Source organism: Cebidichthys violaceus, unplaced genomic scaffold (genome assembly GCF_023349555.1).
Source record: "Cebidichthys violaceus isolate CVI_PGR_0920_01 unplaced genomic scaffold, fCebVio1.0.p SCAF_15, whole genome shotgun sequence".
In the NCBI taxonomy this organism is placed as follows: domain Eukaryota; kingdom Metazoa; phylum Chordata; class Actinopteri; order Perciformes; family Stichaeidae; genus Cebidichthys; species Cebidichthys violaceus.
The window spans coordinates 3459322-3481952 of record NW_027176318.1 but is presented as its reverse complement, the minus strand read 5'-3'; the positions used below and the strand labels follow the sequence as shown (position 1 = coordinate 3481952).

At 40.6% G+C, this 22631-nt stretch overlaps 1 protein-coding gene across 1 annotated transcript in view; it reads left to right on the top strand.

Annotated features, from left to right (window-relative positions):
* LOC137871711 (glycogen debranching enzyme-like) overlaps positions 1–17072 on the top strand; it is a 55299-nt gene extending 38227 nt beyond the window's left edge. Inside the window, exons 24-33 of the mRNA XM_068709618.1 lie at positions 443–545; positions 1494–1716; positions 2919–3030; positions 4375–4510; positions 6780–6892; positions 13289–13500; positions 14260–14357; positions 15712–15799; positions 15875–16008; positions 16198–17072. Coding sequence (XP_068565719.1) covers positions 443–545; positions 1494–1716; positions 2919–3030; positions 4375–4510; positions 6780–6892; positions 13289–13500; positions 14260–14357; positions 15712–15799; positions 15875–16008; positions 16198–16315 — 1337 coding nt within the window. The 3' untranslated portion in view covers positions 16316–17072. The remainder of the gene's footprint in view (positions 1–442; positions 546–1493; positions 1717–2918; positions 3031–4374; positions 4511–6779; positions 6893–13288; positions 13501–14259; positions 14358–15711; positions 15800–15874; positions 16009–16197) is intronic.
* Positions 17073–22631: the final 5559 nt, after the last annotated feature.

The window sequence follows — 22631 nt, the reverse complement described above, 5'->3', positions numbered from 1 at the left end:
TTTTGCTGCTTTAAATAATCCCCAACAAATACACTATTGCTAGATATGTCTAGCTGTTTTATGATATCAATGAGCATTTTACTATAAATCATACAAATGATATATTCTAAAAAAATATTTCATTTATAAAAATAAACCATATATGCAGTTATATCGCAGCTTTTAAAGATTCAAGGCTTCAGTATAGGCACCAATAGGCATGGGGCTGAGAACCACAGAGTAGGGAGGTCAGAAGGTATTCAGAACACATAAGACAAATACATGATAACACCAGCCTTATCTTTTAATAGTTTTAATCTAAACTTTGCAAGGCACAGCATAGGTTCTTTTCAACCCTTGGTATGTAAAATATAGTATAGACTAATAGGGTATTACAGTACATAGGCAAAACATCCCCAGACCCACTATTGCACTGAGATAATAGTTGTTTATCTTTACTAAGGTCTTCCTCACTTTTGTGCCGGGGCATTCCGTTGTTGGAGCCGTGACACTTTCATTTCCCTGAGAGGACTGCTGTTGCTCACTGGCAGACATCTGGAAGCTCGGTGAGTCCGCCACACAACTCCACAAGGGAGGAGAATATGGGCTTCAAGGCATTTAGGGCTTTGGGCAGTCTGTTTGGACTGATGGTACTGTGCTCTTTCTTTCTTTACCAAACTAATGCTAATACTAAACTAATCTGATTAAAATGTCCAATAGTGCAACTACCTATTTAGGTTTATTTCTGGCAGTCAACCTACTCTCAAATGACCAGAGTGTGCCGAGACCAGGTCAACTGGGTTTGTGAAAGATTCACTTTAAAAGTACTATAATTAGAAATTAGAGCTTTTGCTGACAGCCACTTTACCAGTTGTATTTACTAGATATCACCTGATATCAATAGTCTGTCGTCAGATGACTTATGATAAGTTAACAACATCATGCTATTATCTAACATATTTCCTCTTGCATGATGAATACATGCATATATTTCCAAAAGTGCAAGTTCAGCTGGAGAATACACTTTCTTTGTGCTCCTTTGTTTTTGGACATGTGCAACACCTGTCAGGCATCAGAAGAAATTATTCAGCAAGATTTTATGCAAACCCCATAACTGCAGATACAGCAGCACTGGTATTTCTATGTTTCCCACAGGGATTTGTGAGACTGTGGTGGGTAGACCTCAGACCCTTTAGAAGGGAAGACAAATGTCTACATTTCAAAAGTAAAATGCATTAATCTGGTGCACAAGGGGATCCTCACATACCGAGTGGCCGTCCCTGACCCACAGAGTAGAAATCCCTGGGCAGACTGACCCATTGACAAGTGTAAAACTATTTTTGGTTCATTTTTGAGCTGTGGTGGGCCTTCACAGTCTAGGTAGCCTAATCAATGGTAAACACTCTATCTTTACTGTTGCCTTGCTGCCAAATTGATTTATTTCCTACCCATTATGACACTGACGCATACATATGCACGCTTAATCTATAAACCACCTGTCCCGATTATCACAGGAACATCATCCTGGTATTTGCGGGGACATTGCATCATGGCCTGATCCCTAACCTGCTGGGCCAGGGCTGCAGTGTGCGCTACAACTGCAGGGATACTGTGTGGTGGTGGCTGCAGTGTATTCAGGAGTACTGCACACTTGTACAAGACGGTGTCTCCATCCTCAAGTGTCCTGTCCAAAGGATGTACCCCACTAATGTGTCTCAGCCTACTGGAGCATCATTGGTATGGAATTTGCACTGTTTTCTCACTGGTTCATGAGTGAGCCTCTAATGATCAAATCCATACCAGAGAGGTGCTATGATTACCTTTTTCTAATTTATTGGCAATGAACAGATAAGCCTATTTTCAACTGTCAACTCATGTGGAATGGATTATTATATGAATGTAAAATATGTAAGCTGTAACATAATTGTGTTTGTTAAATATCACAGTGATGTGACCAGAAGTCATGTGAACAGTTTCATTCTGCTCTACCACAGCCTGTTATTTATCACAGTCACATACAATTACAACATGAAACTTTATGCACTACAAGCTAGAAGAAGGTGATACTAGCAGCATGTGTATGATCAGGGGTGGAAGAAGCATTCAGATCCTTTACAGCAGAGGTCTTCAACAGGGAGTCCGCGACCCCTAGGGGGTCTGCCAAATTTTGGGTTGATTAGACAATTATTATTTTATTTTATTTCAATCTGTTGAAATTTGAGATTTGAATCTGTCCATTATTTTAATAACAGGTATGTTTATGCATGGCAGTGGCACTAATAGGCCATCACTCGTTTATGTTTAAAATAAAAACATAATTATAATAGCTTGTATGCATGATTATCATGCAATTGACAGACAATGTTGATATTGGCATTGGTATCAGTTGACGAGGTATGTTTATGAATGGCAGTGGCACGGCCACCCTACTCACTGTACCTTTAAAATAAAAACATGAATATATGAACCTGTGTAATATTTGAATAGCTTAGTATTGAATGCACAATAACAAGGTATGTTTATACATGGCGCTAGGCCCAGTTTAATATAAAACACAATTTTATACAATATATATAGAAGGGGGACCCTGCTCCATCTCTCTATCAGTTTGGGCGACTTTGGCCTGAAAAACGTTGAAGACCCCTGCTCTACAGTAAAAATAGCAGATGCACCGTGTAAAGAAAATCCATTACAAATATATATCAGCTATTTATAAAAAATGCATATGCTATAGCATAAAATGGAAATACACAAGGTAACTGTATCAAAACTGTATTTGCGTACTGTTGCATACCATGCAGTGGCCAATTCATTGTCATTTCAAGAAGAGCTTTAAAAATTAGATATTTTTTAATTTTGTTAAAATTGATCATTTTACTGACTTTAAAAAAATTTGTTATCATATCATGTGGATAATTTTAACCGTGTGTCTCTTTTAGGATCAGCCACTGTATGAAGTGATCCAAGAGGTCATGCAGAGGCACATGCAGGGTATCCTGTTCAGAGAGACCAATGCTGGGCCACAGCTGGATAGCAATATGACTGATGAAGGTATCTGCATGTACTTCTTAACAATACTGCTTACTAATTCATATTAGATGTCTACCTTTACACAGATCAGGTCACACCAGGCATTCTTCGTGGTTGTGCATCAATAGATTGAGTGGTAAATTCACAAAAAGGCATGTTTATATATGATATGGATTCACTCAACAAGGTTCCCAAGCTGGACTCAAGACATTGCCCACAAGAATCACAAGGTTCTTCAGTATGGGGGCAGTCAGTGGAAAGGGGACTTGCACACGCTTCTATACAGTACATACTACAATCTGCATCTACAGATTTGATCCACACATGCACACTAGAGAACATGATGGTGATCTCCTGACGGTTAGAAGAACATCTCCTTTGTTTGTTGTATTTGTCCGAACAACATGACAAAGTAAAATGGTAAATGGACTGTACGTATTTTTTCTTTTCTGGTCTTCCGACCACTCAAAGCGATTTAACCAGGGCCGGGAAGTTAACGTGTTATTATCGCGTTAACGCATCTATTAATTAATGCCGACAATTATTTTATCGCGCATTAACGCAGTTGTTTTTTTAATCACCCAAACAAACGGTGGAGGGAGGCTTCAGCAGACTACGTTGATGCAGCGTGTGGGAGAAGTATAGATAAACAAAAGCAAGACAAGCTAACAAATGCCACAGTGAAGTGGATAGATACAAACTGCAGGCCGATTAGTATCGTGGAAGATGTCGGTCTGAGGAACGTTCTTAGGATCGCAACGAACGACGTATGAGCCTCCCTCAAGACGCACCGTCACCACAGTTACTCCTCTGCTCCAGAGAGCTGTAATACTCTCATCAGATAGCTGTTTACAGTTTGTCTGCGTGCATTATGCTGCATGTATCTGTCACTATGGAATAAACCATAAATGAATAAATAGAGCCATGTTCACTGCAGCAATTGTACTCACAAACACTTAATGAAAACTCATATCATACTTGGTGATATCTGCACAGTATTAGAAGACTATTTAAAACTAATGACGCTCTGTTCTGCGGTTCTTTAACGTTATTTGACGTTATTTTACAGATGATAATAATTTCACCAGCGGTTATAAATAAGCACCTGGGCATGAACCATACATAGTGTGAATGGCTGTCCAGGCATATTTTGATTGTATTATTTGCGACTGCACAACCGAGGTAAATATCACTTTGTTTTTTCGTTTTTTTGGGTGTGTGTCTTCTTATGTGGCAAAATGGGACCTGCATGTCCTGCATTTTATTGTGCAACTCTGTTGTACATTGACAATAAATAACCTTATAACTTTGACATGCTGCTTACATTCTGACAATGTTAATAGCAGTCCATCTCACTCCCGCCAGGATTTAATGTAGAGGTCGGAGTAGACCAGACCACTGGTTTCATTTATGGAGGAAATCGCTTCAACTGTGGAACTTGGATGGACAAGATGGGTGAGAGTGAAAAGGCGCACAACAAGGGAATACCTGCTACACCCAGGTACATTATCTCCGTTTTGGTTAGTTCAGGAAACATCCAACATTATTTTCATTCTGTATAAACTTACTAAGGAACAGGATACCTCAGACTTTGAGCAGGCTGCATGAGGTATTTTATTTGTGGACAATGTTATGCCTCTTATATATGGACTTGATGTTTGTGTAATTTGTCATTACAAACTTGTTTGCCCAACATTCCAGACTATGAAATTACCTATAGTCTAGATACCTAGCAGTAAACAAAGAAAGCATTATAACCTGAAAGGTTCTCTTCCCCGGAGGGGATAAAAAAGAAAGGGCTTTTGTGGGACTAGGGTTAGGGTTAGCAGGAAGCGCCGAACTGAGTTGTAATAACAATACAGACGACATTGATGCTGCTATTAAGGCTGTTCTTGTCACACCTGTATGTCAAGCTGGGTTTTTGTCCTGTCTCCACGTTTGTTTTGTGACTTCCTCTTTTATTTTGGAAATTAACTCTCCTCTCGTTTCAGGTTCCTTGCCCTTCCTCATGTGTCACCAGTCTAATTGTCTTCCCTGATTCCTGATTGTCTCCACCTGTTCCCCACTTCCCTCATGTGTACTTATAGTCTGCGTCTCCCCTTGTCCTGTGCCAGTGTGTCATGTCCTTTCGTCTTGCACACCCGCCTTATGCTATTAGCACGTCCAAGCCATAGTTTTGTCTGTCCCGTTCTTGTTTCTTGTTTCTTGTTTCCTCGGTAACAGAGATTTTGTTTTGCATTTTGCCATTGTGACCATTCAGCTCTTCAAGTTAATTCAGAGCATTTTTTATTTGTAAGTTTTATACCTTCCTCGAGAAGTGATTTTTGGTTTGGCTTTTGCCGTTTTGACTTTACAGCTCCTTGAGTTAAATCAGAGCTTTTTTAGTTCTGCTTTGTTGTTTTCTTCTTTCCTCGCCAGAGCATTTTTAGTTCTGCTTTGTTAGTTTTTTTTTCCTTCCTCGCTAAGAGAGGTTTTTGTTTCCAGGGATTTCCCTGTGCATTTTTTGTTGGAAATAAAAGATCGTCAGCTGAACCTCTACTCTGCGTCCGAGTCCTCATCAAGAGCTCCCTCCGTGACAGTTCTAAATCTATTTAAAGTACCGAACTGCACTCTGCTTTGATATCTGGGAAAAAAACAGAATTTACCTCTGTCGTTCTGCTAAGAGATGTCGGGTTGAGACTCTGGCATAGCTTCTTTTTCCATCTTCCATCTTTGTTGGCCTTTCAGGGTCCCTCTTGTATACTCTTCTCATGCCTTCCTCATTTGTGTCTGTAGCTGTAAAGTTAAGCTCTGACTGCCACCTCTTTACCACACATTGTGAATCTTCAACCCATACAAGTAATCCTCCCAGAATAGATTCCTGGTCAATAAAGGAGACTGACATGTCATTCACCAATTCATACATTTATTCATACACTGATGGCAGGAGCTATAATGCAAAGTGCCACCTGCCCATTAGGACTATTTAACATTCATACCCATTCATACACCGCAGGCTCAGCCTACGGGAGCAATTTGGGGTTCAGAGTCTTGCCCAAGGACACATGTGTCCTTGCCTAAAGACACATTGACTTGGACAGACGGAGCCAAAGGTCGAACCGCCGTTCCTCTGATTTAAGGACGACCCGCTCTAACAATGAGCCACAGTCACCCTAGTGATTGGTTAGCGAAATTGGTTAACGAAAAATTAACCCCCAACAACCGATTAGAGTGGAGGCAATGAAAGACTGAAGATGGAAACATCAGCCTGGATTAAAGATCGACTACAAATGGTTAATTCATTGGATATCGAATTACAGGAGTTGCTGGCATTTTTGTTGTGCAGTTAAATTCTGCATTTTATAATTCAATCATTTATAAAATATGAATATACAATCATGAAACACATAATAGACAAGCTTATTAATCAAGAATAAAACATTTATAACTGTTGTTATTAATTGTATACGAAGGAGTGTTAATGTGGGAACAATGCTTTATCTATGATTAATTAAGTGTTTACTCATACTTAACTAATGCTTCATAGTGTGTAGTTATTATAAAGTGTTACCCACATTTCTTTATTCTCAGCTCTTGGACCAGAGTAAATATGAGTTTGTCTGCTGCTGGATCTCAGTGGTGAACTGAATTTGACAGATAGACGTCTGTTAAACTGGACAACCTACACAGCTCAATATTTCTCATTTGATACACCTTTTCTAACTTTGCACCTGCTTCCTGTTATGATCACTGCAAGTCTTTGTATCTCTGTGTGTTTGTGTGTGATCTAGGGATGGCTCAGCAGTAGAGATAGTGGGCCTGTGTAAATCTACTCTATGCTGGATTGTGAAGCTCTACAACAATGGCCACTTCCCCTATGCAGCAGTCAACATACACAGAGAAGGTACAATCACATACACTTCATAACAGGATGTTTTATAGTGCTGATAACAGACTGGCTAAAATACACTTTTTACAACACAAACCATACACACACACACACACACACACACACACACACACACACACACACACACACACACATATTCTTATAATGATTTGAAGGATTTTCTCACTGATTTAAAATCCCATCATTGCCTCCACATTACATCAATCACATCATAGTTTATGCTAAGAACAGTCTTCTGTGCTTTCCCAAATGCTGCGATTTATTCATTTTTGGCACCAGGACCAGATCTAAAGCTGCATTTAGTTCATACAAGCCAATACTCTGGAAAAGCCGTCCAATAGATTTGAGAATGGGCACTTGTCCCTTAACAACTAAAATCTTTTTGAGATGTTAGTTGCGTCACATTTCACCCCAGGTCATTGTAAGTACAGGAAAGATTGGAAATGATTTGATTACACAAGGTGTAAAGCTACAAGAGGTCCCTCTTCTAAGGTAGCTAAGGTATGGAGTTTGTCTTCCTTTGAACATAAGCTGTAAGTGTGACCTTACCATCACTACCACAACTAATGAGCATCTTGGCTGCCCTAGAGGAGACAGCATTTTGGACCAAGATAATCATGGGAAAGACCAACCCTGACTCTTAAAAAATGACAGTCCCATAAAACTAAGGGAAAACACTGCTCATTTTTACTAAAGGGTGCCAATAATTCTGGAGGGCACTGTATGGTCCCCCATATGAAAGAGATATTTTTATCGAGATTAAAAAAAACAAACTTAGGCAATACTATAATTTGAATTAGGTTAATGTGCCCCACTAATGAACGGAAACAAAGCCCAGTGATTCATATCCTGTTTACATTTATTCAGACAGACAATGTAGTTTTTTTAAAAAGTAGATTGGAAGGAGCGACTGACCTCAAATCAATCTCGGGCCTCCTTAAAAGGGAAAATGCTCTGCTTCAGAATTTAAAAGGAAAAGTTCGCTTTTTTGTAAATTTAGCTTATATCCTGTTATTTTCCCAATATTTTCCCAAACTAGTTTAGGAAATCTAGAATACAGGGGAGTGATAAAGATGGGTTGGAGACGTACAACAGCAAATCATCTGCGTAAAGAGAAACTTTAAGCTCTAAATCACCCCGAGGTATACTGTTGAAGTCCTTACAGAGTTGCAGGGCCACTGCTAGGGGTTCAATGGCTAGTGCAAACAAGGAGGAGAAAGAGGACACATCTGTCTTCTTCTCCTTCCAAAAGGTAATTTGCCAGATTGAGTATCGTTAGAGATTACAGCTGGTAGCGGAGAGGAATAAGATGACCAACTAACATTCACTGAGCATGTTGCACCTGTCATTTGGTCATGTTGTTTTGCACTATATAACATTATAAAGGTAAATTATGCAGATCAACTTGTTGTATAACCACAACATCTTATACCTTGACGGGTGTAACGCCCTGGGTCTGATAACGTCCCTTATTGTGTCATCACTGACATATCATATTAAAATATCACTTTCACAGGAGAGTGTTACAACCTGCTGCAAACAGCCATCATCCCTGTACCTAAAAAGTCTGCAGTGTCCAGTCTAAACGACTATCGCCCTGTGGCACTCACCCCATTCTGATGAAATGCTTTGAGAAACTGTTTTTCCAGCATATCAAAAACATCCCAGCCAGCCCGGACCCTCACCTGTTTGCATACAGAGCCAACATATCCACAGGGAGGGCCAGACTTCATATGCAGTGTTGTAGGCTATTTTTGCTTTATTTCTAAAGAAAAATAGGGTAATGGGCTATTAGAAGGTAAGAACTTTAAAGGGTTCTCATACTTTTCAATGGACTATAAATTAGCAGCTGAGATTCTTTAATCTAAAACTGCACAATCAAATCAATCAAAATAGATATTCTTGCTAATCACTGACATATGACTGAGAAATAAAAAATAAAATTGTGCCTAGTATTTATAATACACAAAATACAAAACACAAAAGTTTTTTTTAATTTAAAAACAGTGGTATCATCTAAAAATCCTGGCATTTAAAGGGTTACAAATCTGAAAAAAAAGAATAAATGGTAGTTTGGATCAGGACTGAAGTGGAAAATAATATATAGTATATTTTATGACCATTTTACTAGGGGACATTTTTGTCTTCTGAGGTACCAAGAGGGAGATTATTTTTACTTACAGTGTACAAAAAGTAATTCAAAATCAATAGTGGTAGTAATATATGTTTAACTACGAAAAAGCACAAAAATGAGGGTTAGAAATCTGAAAATGAATAAATATTTTTAAGGGACTGATTTTAAGTCATCAGAAGTTAATATAATATTTTTATAACCGTTTACCTAGGGGACATTTTTGTAATCTAATGACACCAGAGCAACTTTTTTAAAGTGAGGCACCAGCTCATAAGTCCTAATTATGGCATTTTTAACTTTTTCATACTTAAGACTCTTGTGCCTTACTAACCAACTTGTATTGCAGTAGTAGAGGCCAGACATCCTTGGCCCAATTTAAGGGAGCAGCAATCTGTTCAAATGCACTGAAAAAAGCATCTACTTCAGTTTACCGGGATGGAGGGACCAGTGCAATGTTCTTGCTTAAATCGAATGCTGGAGTTGATACTGAAGGAGGGAACACAGCAGAAGCAGTAGCATTCTTTTTAGACTAACTCAACTACTGGATTTTAGATAGATAGATAGATAGATAGCTAGATAGATAGATACTAACTTTATTGATCCCGCGAGGGGAAATTATTTTGTTACAAGCAGCAATAGGTTACAGAGCAGCAATAGGTCACAGGTAAAAAATGTTATTATATATAAAGAAAAAAGAAAAAGAAAAATACAAGAAAAATACACGTCACAATATATACAATTATCATATAGTAAAGATGTTATATAAAAATTGCACACTATATACACAGTGAATAGAACAGAATAATATTAAATCAACTAAATAAACAGTAGTGCAGAGGTTTAACGATTTGATTTGGCCCGAGGTGATTTATTGTACAGTCTTATAGCAGTAGGCAGGAATGTTCTCCTGTACCTGTCCTTATGACAGCGGAGCTGGATCATTCTGTTGGAGAAAGTGCTCCGCTGTCCCTGCAGTAGGTGGTGGAGAGGGTGGTCCGGGTTATCCAATATGGATAATAGTTTCTTCAGTGTCCTCCTCTCCACCACCTGTTCCAGATAGTCTTGTTTACAGCCGATGATGGAGCCGGCCTTCTTAACCAGTTTTTTGAGTCTGTTGGTGTCTCCGGCTCTAATGCTGCTCCCCCAGCAGACTACGGCGAAGTACAGTGCACTGGCCACAACAGACTGGTAGAACATCTCCAACATCTTGCTGCACACGTTGAAGGATCGAAGTTTCCTCAAGAAAAAGAGTCGACTCATCCCCTTCTTGTACACAGCGTTGATGTTGGCCTTCCAGCTCAGTCTGCTGTCGATGGAGACACCCAGGTACTTGTACTCCTTCACCATGTCCACGTCCTCTCCCAGAACTCTCAGCGGCTGTGGAGCCGTCGTCCTCCTCCTGAAGTCGACCACCATCTCTCTGGTCTTGGCCACGTTCAGAAGCAGGTGATTTCTACCGGCCCACTCCACAAAGTCATCCACTACTGCCCTGTACTCCTCCTCCCGTCCGTCCCTTATACACCCGACCACTGCAGAGTCATCAGAGTACTTCTGCAGATGGCATGACCCCGAGTTGTACTGGAAGTCAGTGGTGTATAAGGTGAACAGGAAGGGAGACAGAACAGTTCCCTGTGGGGCTCCAGTATCACTGACCACCGTATCAGACAGCACACGGCCCAGTCGGACAAACTGTGGTCTGCCTGTGAGGTAGTCAGTGATCCAGGAGACGGTGGACGCGTTAACCCCCACCTCCCGCAGCTTCTCACTCAGTAGCACTGGTTGGATGGTGTTAAATGCACTGGAGAAGTCAAAGAAAGTGATTCTCACAGAGCCACCGGTTCCATCCAGGTGCGACTGAGCTCGTTGCAGCAGGTAGATGATGGCGTCGTCCACTCCCACATGAGGCTGGTATGCAAATTGCAGAGGGTCCAGTGATGATTTCACCTGCGGCCGGAGGTGGGCCAAGACCAGCCTCTCCAGCACCTTCATCACATGGGATGTGAGGGCAACTGGTCGGTAGTCATTGAGGCCAGATGGTGTCGTCTTCTTAGGAACAGGAACCAGGCACGACGTCTTCCACAGCACCGGGACTTCCTCCTGCTTCAGGCTCAGGTTGTAGAGGTGTTGTAGGACATCAGACAGCTGGATGGCGCAGGTCTTCAGGACCCTGGGGCTGATGCCATCAGGTCCCTCAGCCTTTCCTTGGTGGAGTCTCTCCAGCTGTCTTCTAACCTGGCCAGTCGTCACAGAGAGGGGGGGGGGAGGGTGGTCATGGTGTCGGTGGTGGAAGAGCCCTTTGAAGTAGAGGGCTCATTGTCCGTGACGCTCACCAGGGGGGACAGAGGGGGGAGGGGAGGAGGCAGCTGAGGTGTTTGTGAGGTGAGGTGTGTTGAGGAGACAGATGAGGGCTGTGAGCTAAATCTATTGAAGAAACAGTTTAGCTCGTTGGCCCTCTCCAGGGATCCCCCTGGTTGTCTCCCTCCAACCTTGAAGCCAGTAATCAGCTTCATCCCGGTCCACACCTTCCTCACATTGTTCTGCTGGAGTTTGGCCTCCAGCTTCCTCCTGTAGGTGTCCTTTGCACTCCCTGATCTTCACCTTCAGGTCACGCTGGACTCTCCTGAGCTCATTCCTGTCCCCAGACCTGAAAGCAGCTTTCTTCTTATTAAGAAGTGCTTTCAGGTCACTGGTGATCCATGGCTTGTTGTTTGGGAATCAGTGTACAGTCCAGGATGGAATGGTAGAGTGTTCACAGAATTTTATGTATTCTGTGATACAGTCCGTCATGCTGTTGATGTCCTCCTCATGTGGTCCACACAGCACATCCCAATCCGTTGACTCAAAGCAGTCCTGCAGGGCGTCCTTAGCCTCCTGAGACCACCTCCTCACAGTCCTGGTGGTCACAGGCTGCCTCTGTACCAGAGGAACATACCTGGGTGTCAACAGGATCAGGTTGTGATCGGCTTTATCCCGGGTGGTGTGATTAAAGTCTCCAGTAATTGCCAAAAATGCACCAGGCAAGCTTATGGCAGCAAGACAAACTAAGCACAACTTTAAACAGACACCCACATTAGACACAGGATAAGAATCAATAGGGAATGGCTCAACCCGTGGCAGCTGGAGAGGTGGTTTTACCTCAAGTGGCTCAGCAGGCTTACCCAAACCCTTAACAAAAATGTAACCAAATTTATAAGAGAAGGCTGCTGGAACAACTAATAATATTTATTGACAGAAAAATGATTAACGGAAATAAACCAACTTAAATTGCATAAGTGGAAGCAAAAGATGCCAGGGTCTCCAAGGCCAAATAAAAGAAAATAAAAAAATGACATTAACTGGAAAATAGGAAGGTCAACTGGCCTACCAAACCAAACAGAAAAACAATACTATGCTTCCTAACTAACCACAAAAAAGGAGAAAACAGGAAGAGCAATGTAAATGGCAAACCTCCACAAGGCTTCCCCAAAGTCACCCAGACTGGTTAAACAAAACATCTCACCAACTCGACAGTCAAGACAAAACAATAACTATACAGAGCTGTATCAAGAAGCTATCTAAAACAGTTCCAGCAGTAGGAATAAGCTCAAGACAGCAGCAGAACAAACAGCTCAAAGGTCAAAAGGCGGGAGCATTGGATCTTTTGGGTTCGTATACAGTTCCATTGACACACTGATGAAGTTCAGGTGTTGGTGCTCCATGCACTGAAAGTGACGTGGCAGACCTGAAATGCAGCGAAAAAGCTCTCTTCCAAAAAGAGGCACTATACTTGAATTATCTCATTCAGGAAGCAGCCTTGTGTCTCTTGTCTCAGGTGGAATATGGAAACAAACTTTTTTTTATTGGCTTTTACTTGATCTTCTGTGGCTTCAATTGTATGTCATTCTTATGCTGTGTTTGTTAAATTATTAAAATAAATGTAGTCAGGAGTGTAAAATGTGTACTGGTGGGTAGTTCAGCCCTGCCTTTGATCCCAAATGTTCTTCAACCACCTGCTTCAACCAATTGTTTTTCTAGTATTTACAATAGCACTTCTTAACAGGCTTTCAGTAGCTGAAATCAGCTTTGGATGTTCCCCTCTTGTTGGAACTATTGGTAATGACACAAAATCACATTGTAGAAAGCAATTGCAAGAAGCTCCTTCAGTTAAAACCTTTTCTTTCTACCAATGTTGGTGGTTATTTAACTTTATAGATGAATGGATTGTGTAGTCTCTATAACCATCTCTATTCTTTATCATCCTACATTTTTGATTTCAGGACAGACATATTCTGTGTCATATTTGGAGTGGGATCTTAAGATCCAGGAGAACTTTGAGAAGAAGTTCTACATTTCCCATGATCCCCAAGACCCGGCAGAAAAGCACCCCAAGTTTATCCACAAAAGAGGTATCTACAAGGACAGTTTTGGGGCTTCCAGCCCCTGGTGTGACTACCAGCTCCGGACTAACTTTCTCATTGCCATGATGGTGGTAAGTAGCAACAGCCTCTGTACTTCAGTGTACATTTTGGCCAGTTCCATTTTGGATTCCGTTCTAGGTTGATAAAATACCCAGATTCCCTAAGCTCAGAGACTAATGAATCTGTTAGCAAATATTTATATGTCTTTCTTTTTATAGAGCAATGTTGAAAACATTCAAGTAGCAGGCTTCTCATTTCTAGTTGATGTTGATTGTCCTTTTTGCCAATTTAAATTGCAGCTGTCACTAATTAATGTTCTCTTACTATAAAAAGGCTCAAATGAAACTTGGTTGTTGTTGGTTTCATGTACTGTAGGTCAAAGTATTCTCAGCCAAAGAAATGAAAGAAGCACCACTTTGCAAAATGTTCCCACAATTGCAAGATGACTTTGTGTTTTTGTTCAACAAGTGTCACAATCTCAATTATTACTTTGTATATCAGTAATCTAAAGTAATCAATCAGAACAAGAGTTCTGAGTTCTAAACAATGTGCATTCAGGAATCATGGCACGAAAAATTGTGAATGATGCATATATACCATGAGATTTATTATTATAACATGTTACACATATGACTCCAAATGTACTGTACATAGTGTTAAATGCAAATGCAAATGTCTTAGCCAGACCAAAAGAATAATACAGTTTTGTTAATCCAGTCAATGTTATTTTAAGTTTATAGTGTCATTTTAGATAAATAAAAATCTGTGTGTGTGTGTGTGTGTGTGTGTGTGTGTGTGTGTGTGTGTGTGTGTGTGTGTGTGTGATGCAGGCTCCTGAGCTGTTCACAGTAGAGAAAGCGTGGGAGGCTCTGGGTGTAGCTGAGAAGAAGCTTCTGGGGCCCTTGGGAATGAAGACCTTGGACCCTGAGTTAGTTTCCTGCTTAAGTATTGAGGGCTGCTTGGCTTTGGAGGGTTGGGTACTATAACAAAGTCAGGAAGCACAGTCTTAAATGAGCCGAATATGTAAATAAATAAATGTATAAAATGTATCACTTTGGTCATGGTTAAAGTCATGGTAAATAACTAATAACTGATGGTTTGTTAATTGTGCATATACCCAAAATAATCATATATTATCAGATATAAACATACATTTAGTTACTTCATATGCATCAGATACACTTAGCTACTTAATTTGCATCAGCTACAATGAGTAATAAAATAAATGCAGCAACTGTCATGGTAGATTACTGTGGGAAGAGTAGGTTATTCGAGGTAAGCAAGATGTTGCTAGAACGGGGGTTGGGAATGGACGCTAACAAACTTCCATGTCCTAGATCAAGACAGGCAAATTACAATGTATCTACATGCTACCGGACGTACATGTGTGCCACATGGAGAAAGCGTTGTTAATGGTCGACATCTTCTAGGACAGGGCTCCGGGGTAGGAAGCCGGAAGGGAATTCTGGAGGTATAAAATCTGCAACCGCGACTCATATTCTGGAGTTGTTTATTGGCAGTAGGAGAACTCCGAAATTATTTTAATTTGAAAAAATGTAAATAGCAGCAACACTAATTGAACTGTCTGTGTGTATCTATTTGCACGTTAGCAGAGCAGCTGTAGTAACAACTTGGCTAATGCGTTCTTGGCTAATGTTACCTCAGTTTTGTTGGGCTAGCATTTCATCATGTATCGTTTGTTTACCACGTAGTTCTACTGATCCAACTGCTAATACAGGCTCCCACTGGGATGGTTCTTCTGGAGAATCCATTGGAGCTTTCATGAACTTACCCAAGTACAAGTCCATCCCTTACTCCAGGGAGTCTTTACTGTAGTTGTGGCTGATTCAGACCATGGTTTAAACACAAATATACCATTGTAGTCTGTGCTGAAATTGTTACCAAGGTATTTAGTTAGGGTCTTTATACAACCTATTTTACCCTAGTTGGATTCCATCACATTTAGCCATTGCCTGGAGCTTGTAGTTAATCAAGTTCACATTAAGATGGGCTGATTTATAAGAATACAATTTTCCATTCACAGTAAATCTCCTATTTGGAGTGGAATTCCCTGAAAATATAATAAATTGTAAAATACTAATGAATAGTACAAAATAAAAGTTTCTGCTGTCGTGTCCACCATAGGTGCTTACGATCTATAGATTGACGCACAGAAACATCACAAAGAACATGTTGTGTGCACCTTTCAAAACAATATGTGATTGTTGGCAATTGATTTAAGACAGATGTTCTCCAAGTTTTTGTACCTTGTCCTTCTGCAGTGACATGGTATACTGTGGAGTCTACGACAACAGCCTGGATAATGATAACTTCAACCAAGCCAAGGGCTTCAACTATCATCAAGGCCCAGTAAGCAAGTGTACTGTAACCTCCCCCCCAACAGCAGTAATTCTAGCAATTGACGCCTTTTTCCTTCTCTTACAGGAATGGTTGTGGCCCACCGGCTACTTCCTGAGGGCCAAACTGTACTTTGCCAGGAAAATGGGAGAGGAGACATATGACAAAACCATTGTCCTGGTGAAAAATGTACTGTCTCATCATGCTGTACACATGGAGAGGTATTCACAGTCAGCATGGTATTGCTGTTACAGATCTTCAGACCTGGCAGTAGACATTTAGCTTGTTTAACTAGCATGTATCTTGAAGTACCACTGGTAGGATCCACAAATGTAGGAGTGACTCCCATTAATTACTTCGCTTTATCCATGTTTGTGATGGCCACTCTGCTCTCCAATGTCTTCCTCTAGGTCCCCTTGGAAAGGTCTCCCTGGGCTGACTAATGAGAATGGCCTGCACTGCTCATTCAGCTGTGAGAGCCAAGCCTCATCCATGGCTACTATCCTGGAGGTTCTGTATGACCTTTGATCCCAACAACCCAAACAACAACAGTGACCCCAAACCCGCTTACACGAACAAATAGCCTACAGTAAATCCTCTTGTCACAAGCTGTGAAGGGCTTGTCACTTCCTACTGCATGACTACACCATGTTTCCTTGAGGGCAAGGTGTAGGGTAATAGAATTCATACTCATCTGATCAAACCTGCTGAAAATATGCTTGGGACAATAACAAATTTAAAATGATATTTAATAAGTACAGGTGTCTTTTTTTACCATAATCAACAATCCTTCAAAGGTGATTTTACCCATAGCATAAGCATACACTTCAAGTTCAATCAACATGGTTTGGATATTCAAACTATGTTGATTGAACTTGAGGTGTATGTGAGGTTGTGCCTGGGGTGTATGAATGGGTATGAATGTTAATTAGTCCTGATGGGCAGGTGGCACCTTGTATGGTAGCCTCTGCCATTAGTATGGGTGAATGGCATGCAGTGTTAACGTGCTTTGAGTAGTTGGAATACTAGAAAAGCATATGTATAGAGAATAATTCCGCTGCTAGTTTATCATGTTTCTCCTCTGTCATGGAAAAGAAGTTCAGACCGGATCAGTTGATGAAGTCTAAACTACTGTTCCCCAACTCTATTCTTATTGTATACTTAATACCTATTGGAGTCTTGATGATCTTTGAAGAATGCACTGGAATCACACAGAATTCAATGCAATAGAGTTTATTCTTCAGGCCAAAAATCAACCCATTAAATCACAGAGTGTGTCACTTTCCCTGTCATGTGGGTGTGAGTTATGTTTGTATGGTTTCTACTGTGTGTATTGCATGTACCAATGTGTCATAGTCAGCTTCATCTTTCTAGTGGGATTTGAAAGCCTTTTCCTGATGCCGCGCAGCACAGCTCGGCAATTTTTTATCACAAACCTAGCGGCATTCCCTTGTCTTTCCCATGACAGCTTTTCTACACACCTGCTATGACTCTTTAGTAGTAAAGCCAGCCTTACCACACACATGCTATGACTCTTTAGTAGTAAAGCCAGCCTTACCACACACCTGCTATGACTCTTTAGTAGTAAAGCAAGCCTTACCACTCGCCTGCTATGACTCTTCAGTAGTAAAGCCAGCCTTACCACACACATGCTATGACTCTTTAGTAGTAAAGCCAGCCTTACCACACACCTGCTATGACTCTTTAGTAGTGTTTTTCAACAAGAGCCTCTGATCCTTACTGAATCAAACTGGCTGTAACCCATTCAGACCACACTATATCCAAACATTCAAACTAGTTCTCAATATGCAGATCTTATATAAGTGAATTTTAAACATTTAAATAATATTAAACAAATAGATTTAATCAATGGTGCTATCATGATAAATTAACCTCCAACACTGCCACTGGACTCTATGGGTTTAATCTCCTAAAATCATTCTCCCAATGAAAATTTGCTGACTGCAATCCTAACTGGCCTGCCGAGTGCTGCCCAAGAATGGACACAGGCAGCTTTGGACTCACTTCTGATTCTTCGACTTGATGTTTCACTGCGATGAGAGTGAGCCAGAGTTCAAGATCGACACCATCAAAGTTCCAGCTCCAGCCACCAATGTTCCACCAATGCTTCCAGTCATCCCTTCTAAGACACTGGCTCCGTCTACAGATGATGATGATGCTGAAGACGAGAGCCCTGTAGGTCTAGTTGATTTTCTCAGATTCGCTGCAGCTGCTAACAACTTGGATGTGTATGTATGCATGCATCTTCCCAGCCTGCCGCCCCTGCCACACTGTGTCATTCTGGACCTTTGCATCGGACAAATTAATAATCTGATTCAGGGAGTTGCAACAGCCGTGGGCCGTGTTGTGTTTCAAGACACTCACCTTGTGTGACTAGGACTCACACTCCTGAGAACGGACCCGGATAATCTCCTGGGAGGATGGGCTCTTTGGAACAATTTCATCTGTCAATTGGTGCTTTAAATGTCTGGAGGAGGACAGGACACTTAGACAATAGACCAGTCTCAAAGAGGTGAATCTATATTCCCAGTAGGAGATTTATTTCCTGTCAGCAGAGACCCAAGACCTGTTACAGAAACAGGCTGCATCTGTCATCCACACTCACAACAGACAGGTGTGAAATCTTCTGTCTTCATGGGAACAAGAAGTACATAAAGTAAAACCATTTCTGTGTTTGTCCTTTGCGTCCTAAACTAGTGCATTGCCCAGAAAGACGTTCCATATGTCAACCATCAAGCGGTTACTGTAACTGTTTCAGTAACCGCTGTTTCAGGTAATTGGTTCACCACCATCGATGTTGAGGTGGCTTCGAAACAGTATTTCTTGTGGATCTCCTTCCAGAGAAAATGATCTTAAACAAGTACGGGTTCACGAACTGGAAGGGGAGCTGTTGGTCATTCTGGTAGCCTAAAGTTGCCAGTCGGTGCCATGGTATGCAGAAATGACACAGATAATGGCACCCCAGCCCTGGACCGTCCCCAAGTTCTCCAAGCGACAAGTGTGGGATCCACCATTGCCTGTTACAGGGCATAGATGTTAGGGTCCCAACACTGGTGTAAGGAAAGGAGAAGATCCCCTGTTCTGTGCAATTAGGTCTTCTCTCTCTTCTTTGCAGTGTTTGATCAATAGAGGGCTGTCTCATGCATCTGTTAAAGTGTATCCAACTGAGTTATTTCAGGTTGAGGGTTATATAGCTGTATGCTTTTTGTCTTGCACCCCATTCAGGAGAAAGATATGCAGTTACATCTGCTTTGACCAGTTCATACATTTGCATGTTATGTTGAATGAATGGCCCCCATTGAACAGCTATTTGTGTGCTTCATGGGTGTAGCCGGTAAAGCCCTATCCAAGAAATGCCTGGCGGAATGGCTTTGTGAGTGCATTTCCCAAGACTATTAGAGACCGTCCAACTCTGGACCTCTCACTCTTTACAGGCAGCGTGGCAGCGTATGTGGCTTTCTTTGTCCGGTGGTGTGAGTGTTGATGTCATATGTATGGCAGCATCGTGGTCCTCGCATTTTCCGGTCGTACAGTTCTATCTTTTGGACACGACCGGCTCCTTTCAGGGACTGTGCTCACTGCACACAGGATTGGTAAAAAAAAGGCGGCTGGGTGTCTGTTGTGTTGCATCTGAACTCCCTTCCTCTGGGCTTTATACACCTACATGTCCCTATAGCATAGGTTGTCTATCGCTTGACTTTTTGAATGCCTGCAGGATTAGGCCATGGCTCTACCCAGTTTAGTTACCAATAATATCAAAAACAGCAAGCTATCAATAATACTAGCATTGACAATTACAACAATATTATCAATAACAATATAACAATTTACAATAATATAAAAATGATAATATCAATACAAAATTAAAGCTGCAAGCAGCAATGAACAAATGAATGTCTGCTGTTTTGTTTTCAGAAAAAGATTGTTTGCAGTCACATGATGTGGACGCAGGCCAATAGAAAAGAACAGGCTAAGTAACTTTGGTATCTCATCATTTTAGAGCCACATCCATGTTTAACAGGCATGATTGGGAAAATAATAGGTTTTGCGCTGTGGACCAACATAACTATTAGACATTTTGATGCAACTCTTAGTTGCAACACAATAAACGTGATAAGCTTGAGTTCCAGATCCAGAGCCACATATCATCTTAAAATATGATGCATAATTATTCATTACACTATCCAGCATCATATTTGAATTGAAAGCTCCACCTTGAACAGACGTTAAGTAAATTGAAGTACATTGTCCTGATAATGCCTCTCTTTCACTCTTCACTTGAAGTAGACATTTGAATGCTTGACTTTTACTGTACAGTAGAAATAGTTTTACTATTAATAGTTAATAGTTTGAAGTTTTAAGTACAGTTTCTACCACTGCCAATACAAACATTCTCAGTCACAGAAGAGGGGAAAAGTATAGATAGACAGCATTTGCCTGGGGCCCTTTAATCACTAAAAGCAAAACACACACACAGGTCGCAGTTATTCAGAATCAGTTCATCATAAACACAAGTAGAATACATCCTGGTTCATGCTAAAAAATACCGGGGGCAGGAATTAAGCAAGAAGGCCTGTGGCCCCAACTAAAACGTCCCCAAACAGCTATAGAGTTATTATGATTAGATATAAAACTTATTGAATAATGTTACTATTCTAAATCATTGTCCCCAAAATAACATCTGAAAGGCCACAAAAGCACTTAAAAATATGCAACTCATCTGTTTATGACCTACTTTGTACTTCTACTTCTGAGGAAACCATTGTAGTACTACATTAACCTATATGGTTAAATATTAGTATAAGTATACAGGTTACATTGCGGATTCATATTTTACTTGCAAAATACATAAAAGTGAAATTACATTTTACATGTTAATACAGAGAGAGTAAATTACCTTAGAAAAGGTACCGTTAGGTACTGGTATCAGTGCAAAATTGAATGGTACATAACCTTTACCCCCCCCCCCCCCCCCCCCCTTTTACTTCATGCAGGGAAGTAGTTACAATAAACCGAGCAGGTGTAGAGGTGTAACTGTGGTCTCCTCACATTACTCCCTCCCTTCCTGCTTTCCTCCCCTCAGACACTGTTGCCCATCGACTCCACCCAATCTACTCTCAACTGAATAGCAGCATTATGTTACTTGTGGTCTCTGTTTTCACCAGCTGTATTCATGATCAGAGACATAAGTGATCATTTCATTGCTCAGGGTTAGGGTTAGGCACAAAGTGATACGGTTACATGTCTCCATGTACCAGCGTCACAACGGACCACTTCAACTACAGACTTGGAGAGGAGGAGAAAGTTTAGCTTAAGCGTAAGTTGGTTATGATGAACCCAAGTGCACACTATTATGACAGACCATAGTGGACGCTACTAGTTATGACTAATGCCCACACGCAGACACACACACACACACACACACACACACACACACACACACACCATCATTTTGTTTTGTCACATGATCAAGTAGAGAATTGACAACATCATCACACGTTACCCAGCAATCATCACTACATTTCTGTATTCGACACAAATACCAAAGACAATTTGAAATTCTTAATTTAATTGAATAGTTTGTGTAGTTTTTATAGTTTATATAGAATAGTTATCCCAGTGAGCACCAACCGAGATTTCAACATTGATTTCTTAATGTTTTAGTTGAAACATTTAGTTAATTTAATTGAAAACTGGGTGATAATCGGTCGAATCATCTAAGACCTATTTTCGCCGTCAACCTGCTAACATGTGGCTACATCAACTCGTCACAAAACACAGATTTGTTTGAAAATGTTAATGATAGCATAGACCATAGATATGGATCAAAGACTATATTTCACCAGGATTTGCAATATTAGCTTCAATTGAGAAATGTGTATGTGGTTACTTAGTTAGTCTATAAAATGACAATACATTATTAGCACACTGTAGAGGATGAAAAAATGCATTATTGCAAATCCTGGTGAAATGTGCTCTAAATGTGAGAGTGAATCAATGTCTTCAAATAGTCTGTGAAAAAACGTTCACTTTTGAAACAATCTTGAACGTATTTTCACCGATGACCATAGTTGTTTATTAAACATCTTTTCAACAGAAAAATGCTCACTGGGATACAATTTTGAATTTGAACTTGATTACTCGATGCCATAACAAACATTTTCAGTTTGACTATTTGTTACTGATTTAAGCATTTGCGGGTCAGTTAATTAACATGAGACTGATCTCCTTCACATTTTTATTAAATTGATGGTATAATATTAGAAGAAGCTTGATAATGCTTCAGTAGACCAGGCTCTTGACCCACACAGGAGAGTCCCTCGGTATATTTTAGGTATGATCCACTCTTAATCGGCAGCACATACCCTCACTTGTTTATCTGGCCACATGTCTGAAAGAAGTGATACAACCAAGCTGGTTATTGCCAGTCAAACTTAGGTTGCTCCAACATAATATTTACCTGTGATATCTAGGTCTTAGGAAATCAGTCAGCCATCCCCAGGTATAAATCCCATGTCTGGAGGGCGTATCGGCTAGGAACCAATTTTCAATTCAATTCATTTTATTTGTACAGCCCAAAATCACAAATTTGCCTCAGAGGGCTTTCCACCATAAAACATTTTCTGTCCTTGGACCCTTGCATCGGAACAGGAAATACTAACCCAAAAACAAATCTTTATGGAGGAAAAAAAAAAGGGAACCAATACACTACATTGAATTTGCCTTTGATAATGGCCAACCAAACTTATTCACATAGTATTGTAACCTCTTTGGGGTTTTTGCTAAGACTATTTCTACAATTAAAAACCCGTACTCCATTAAT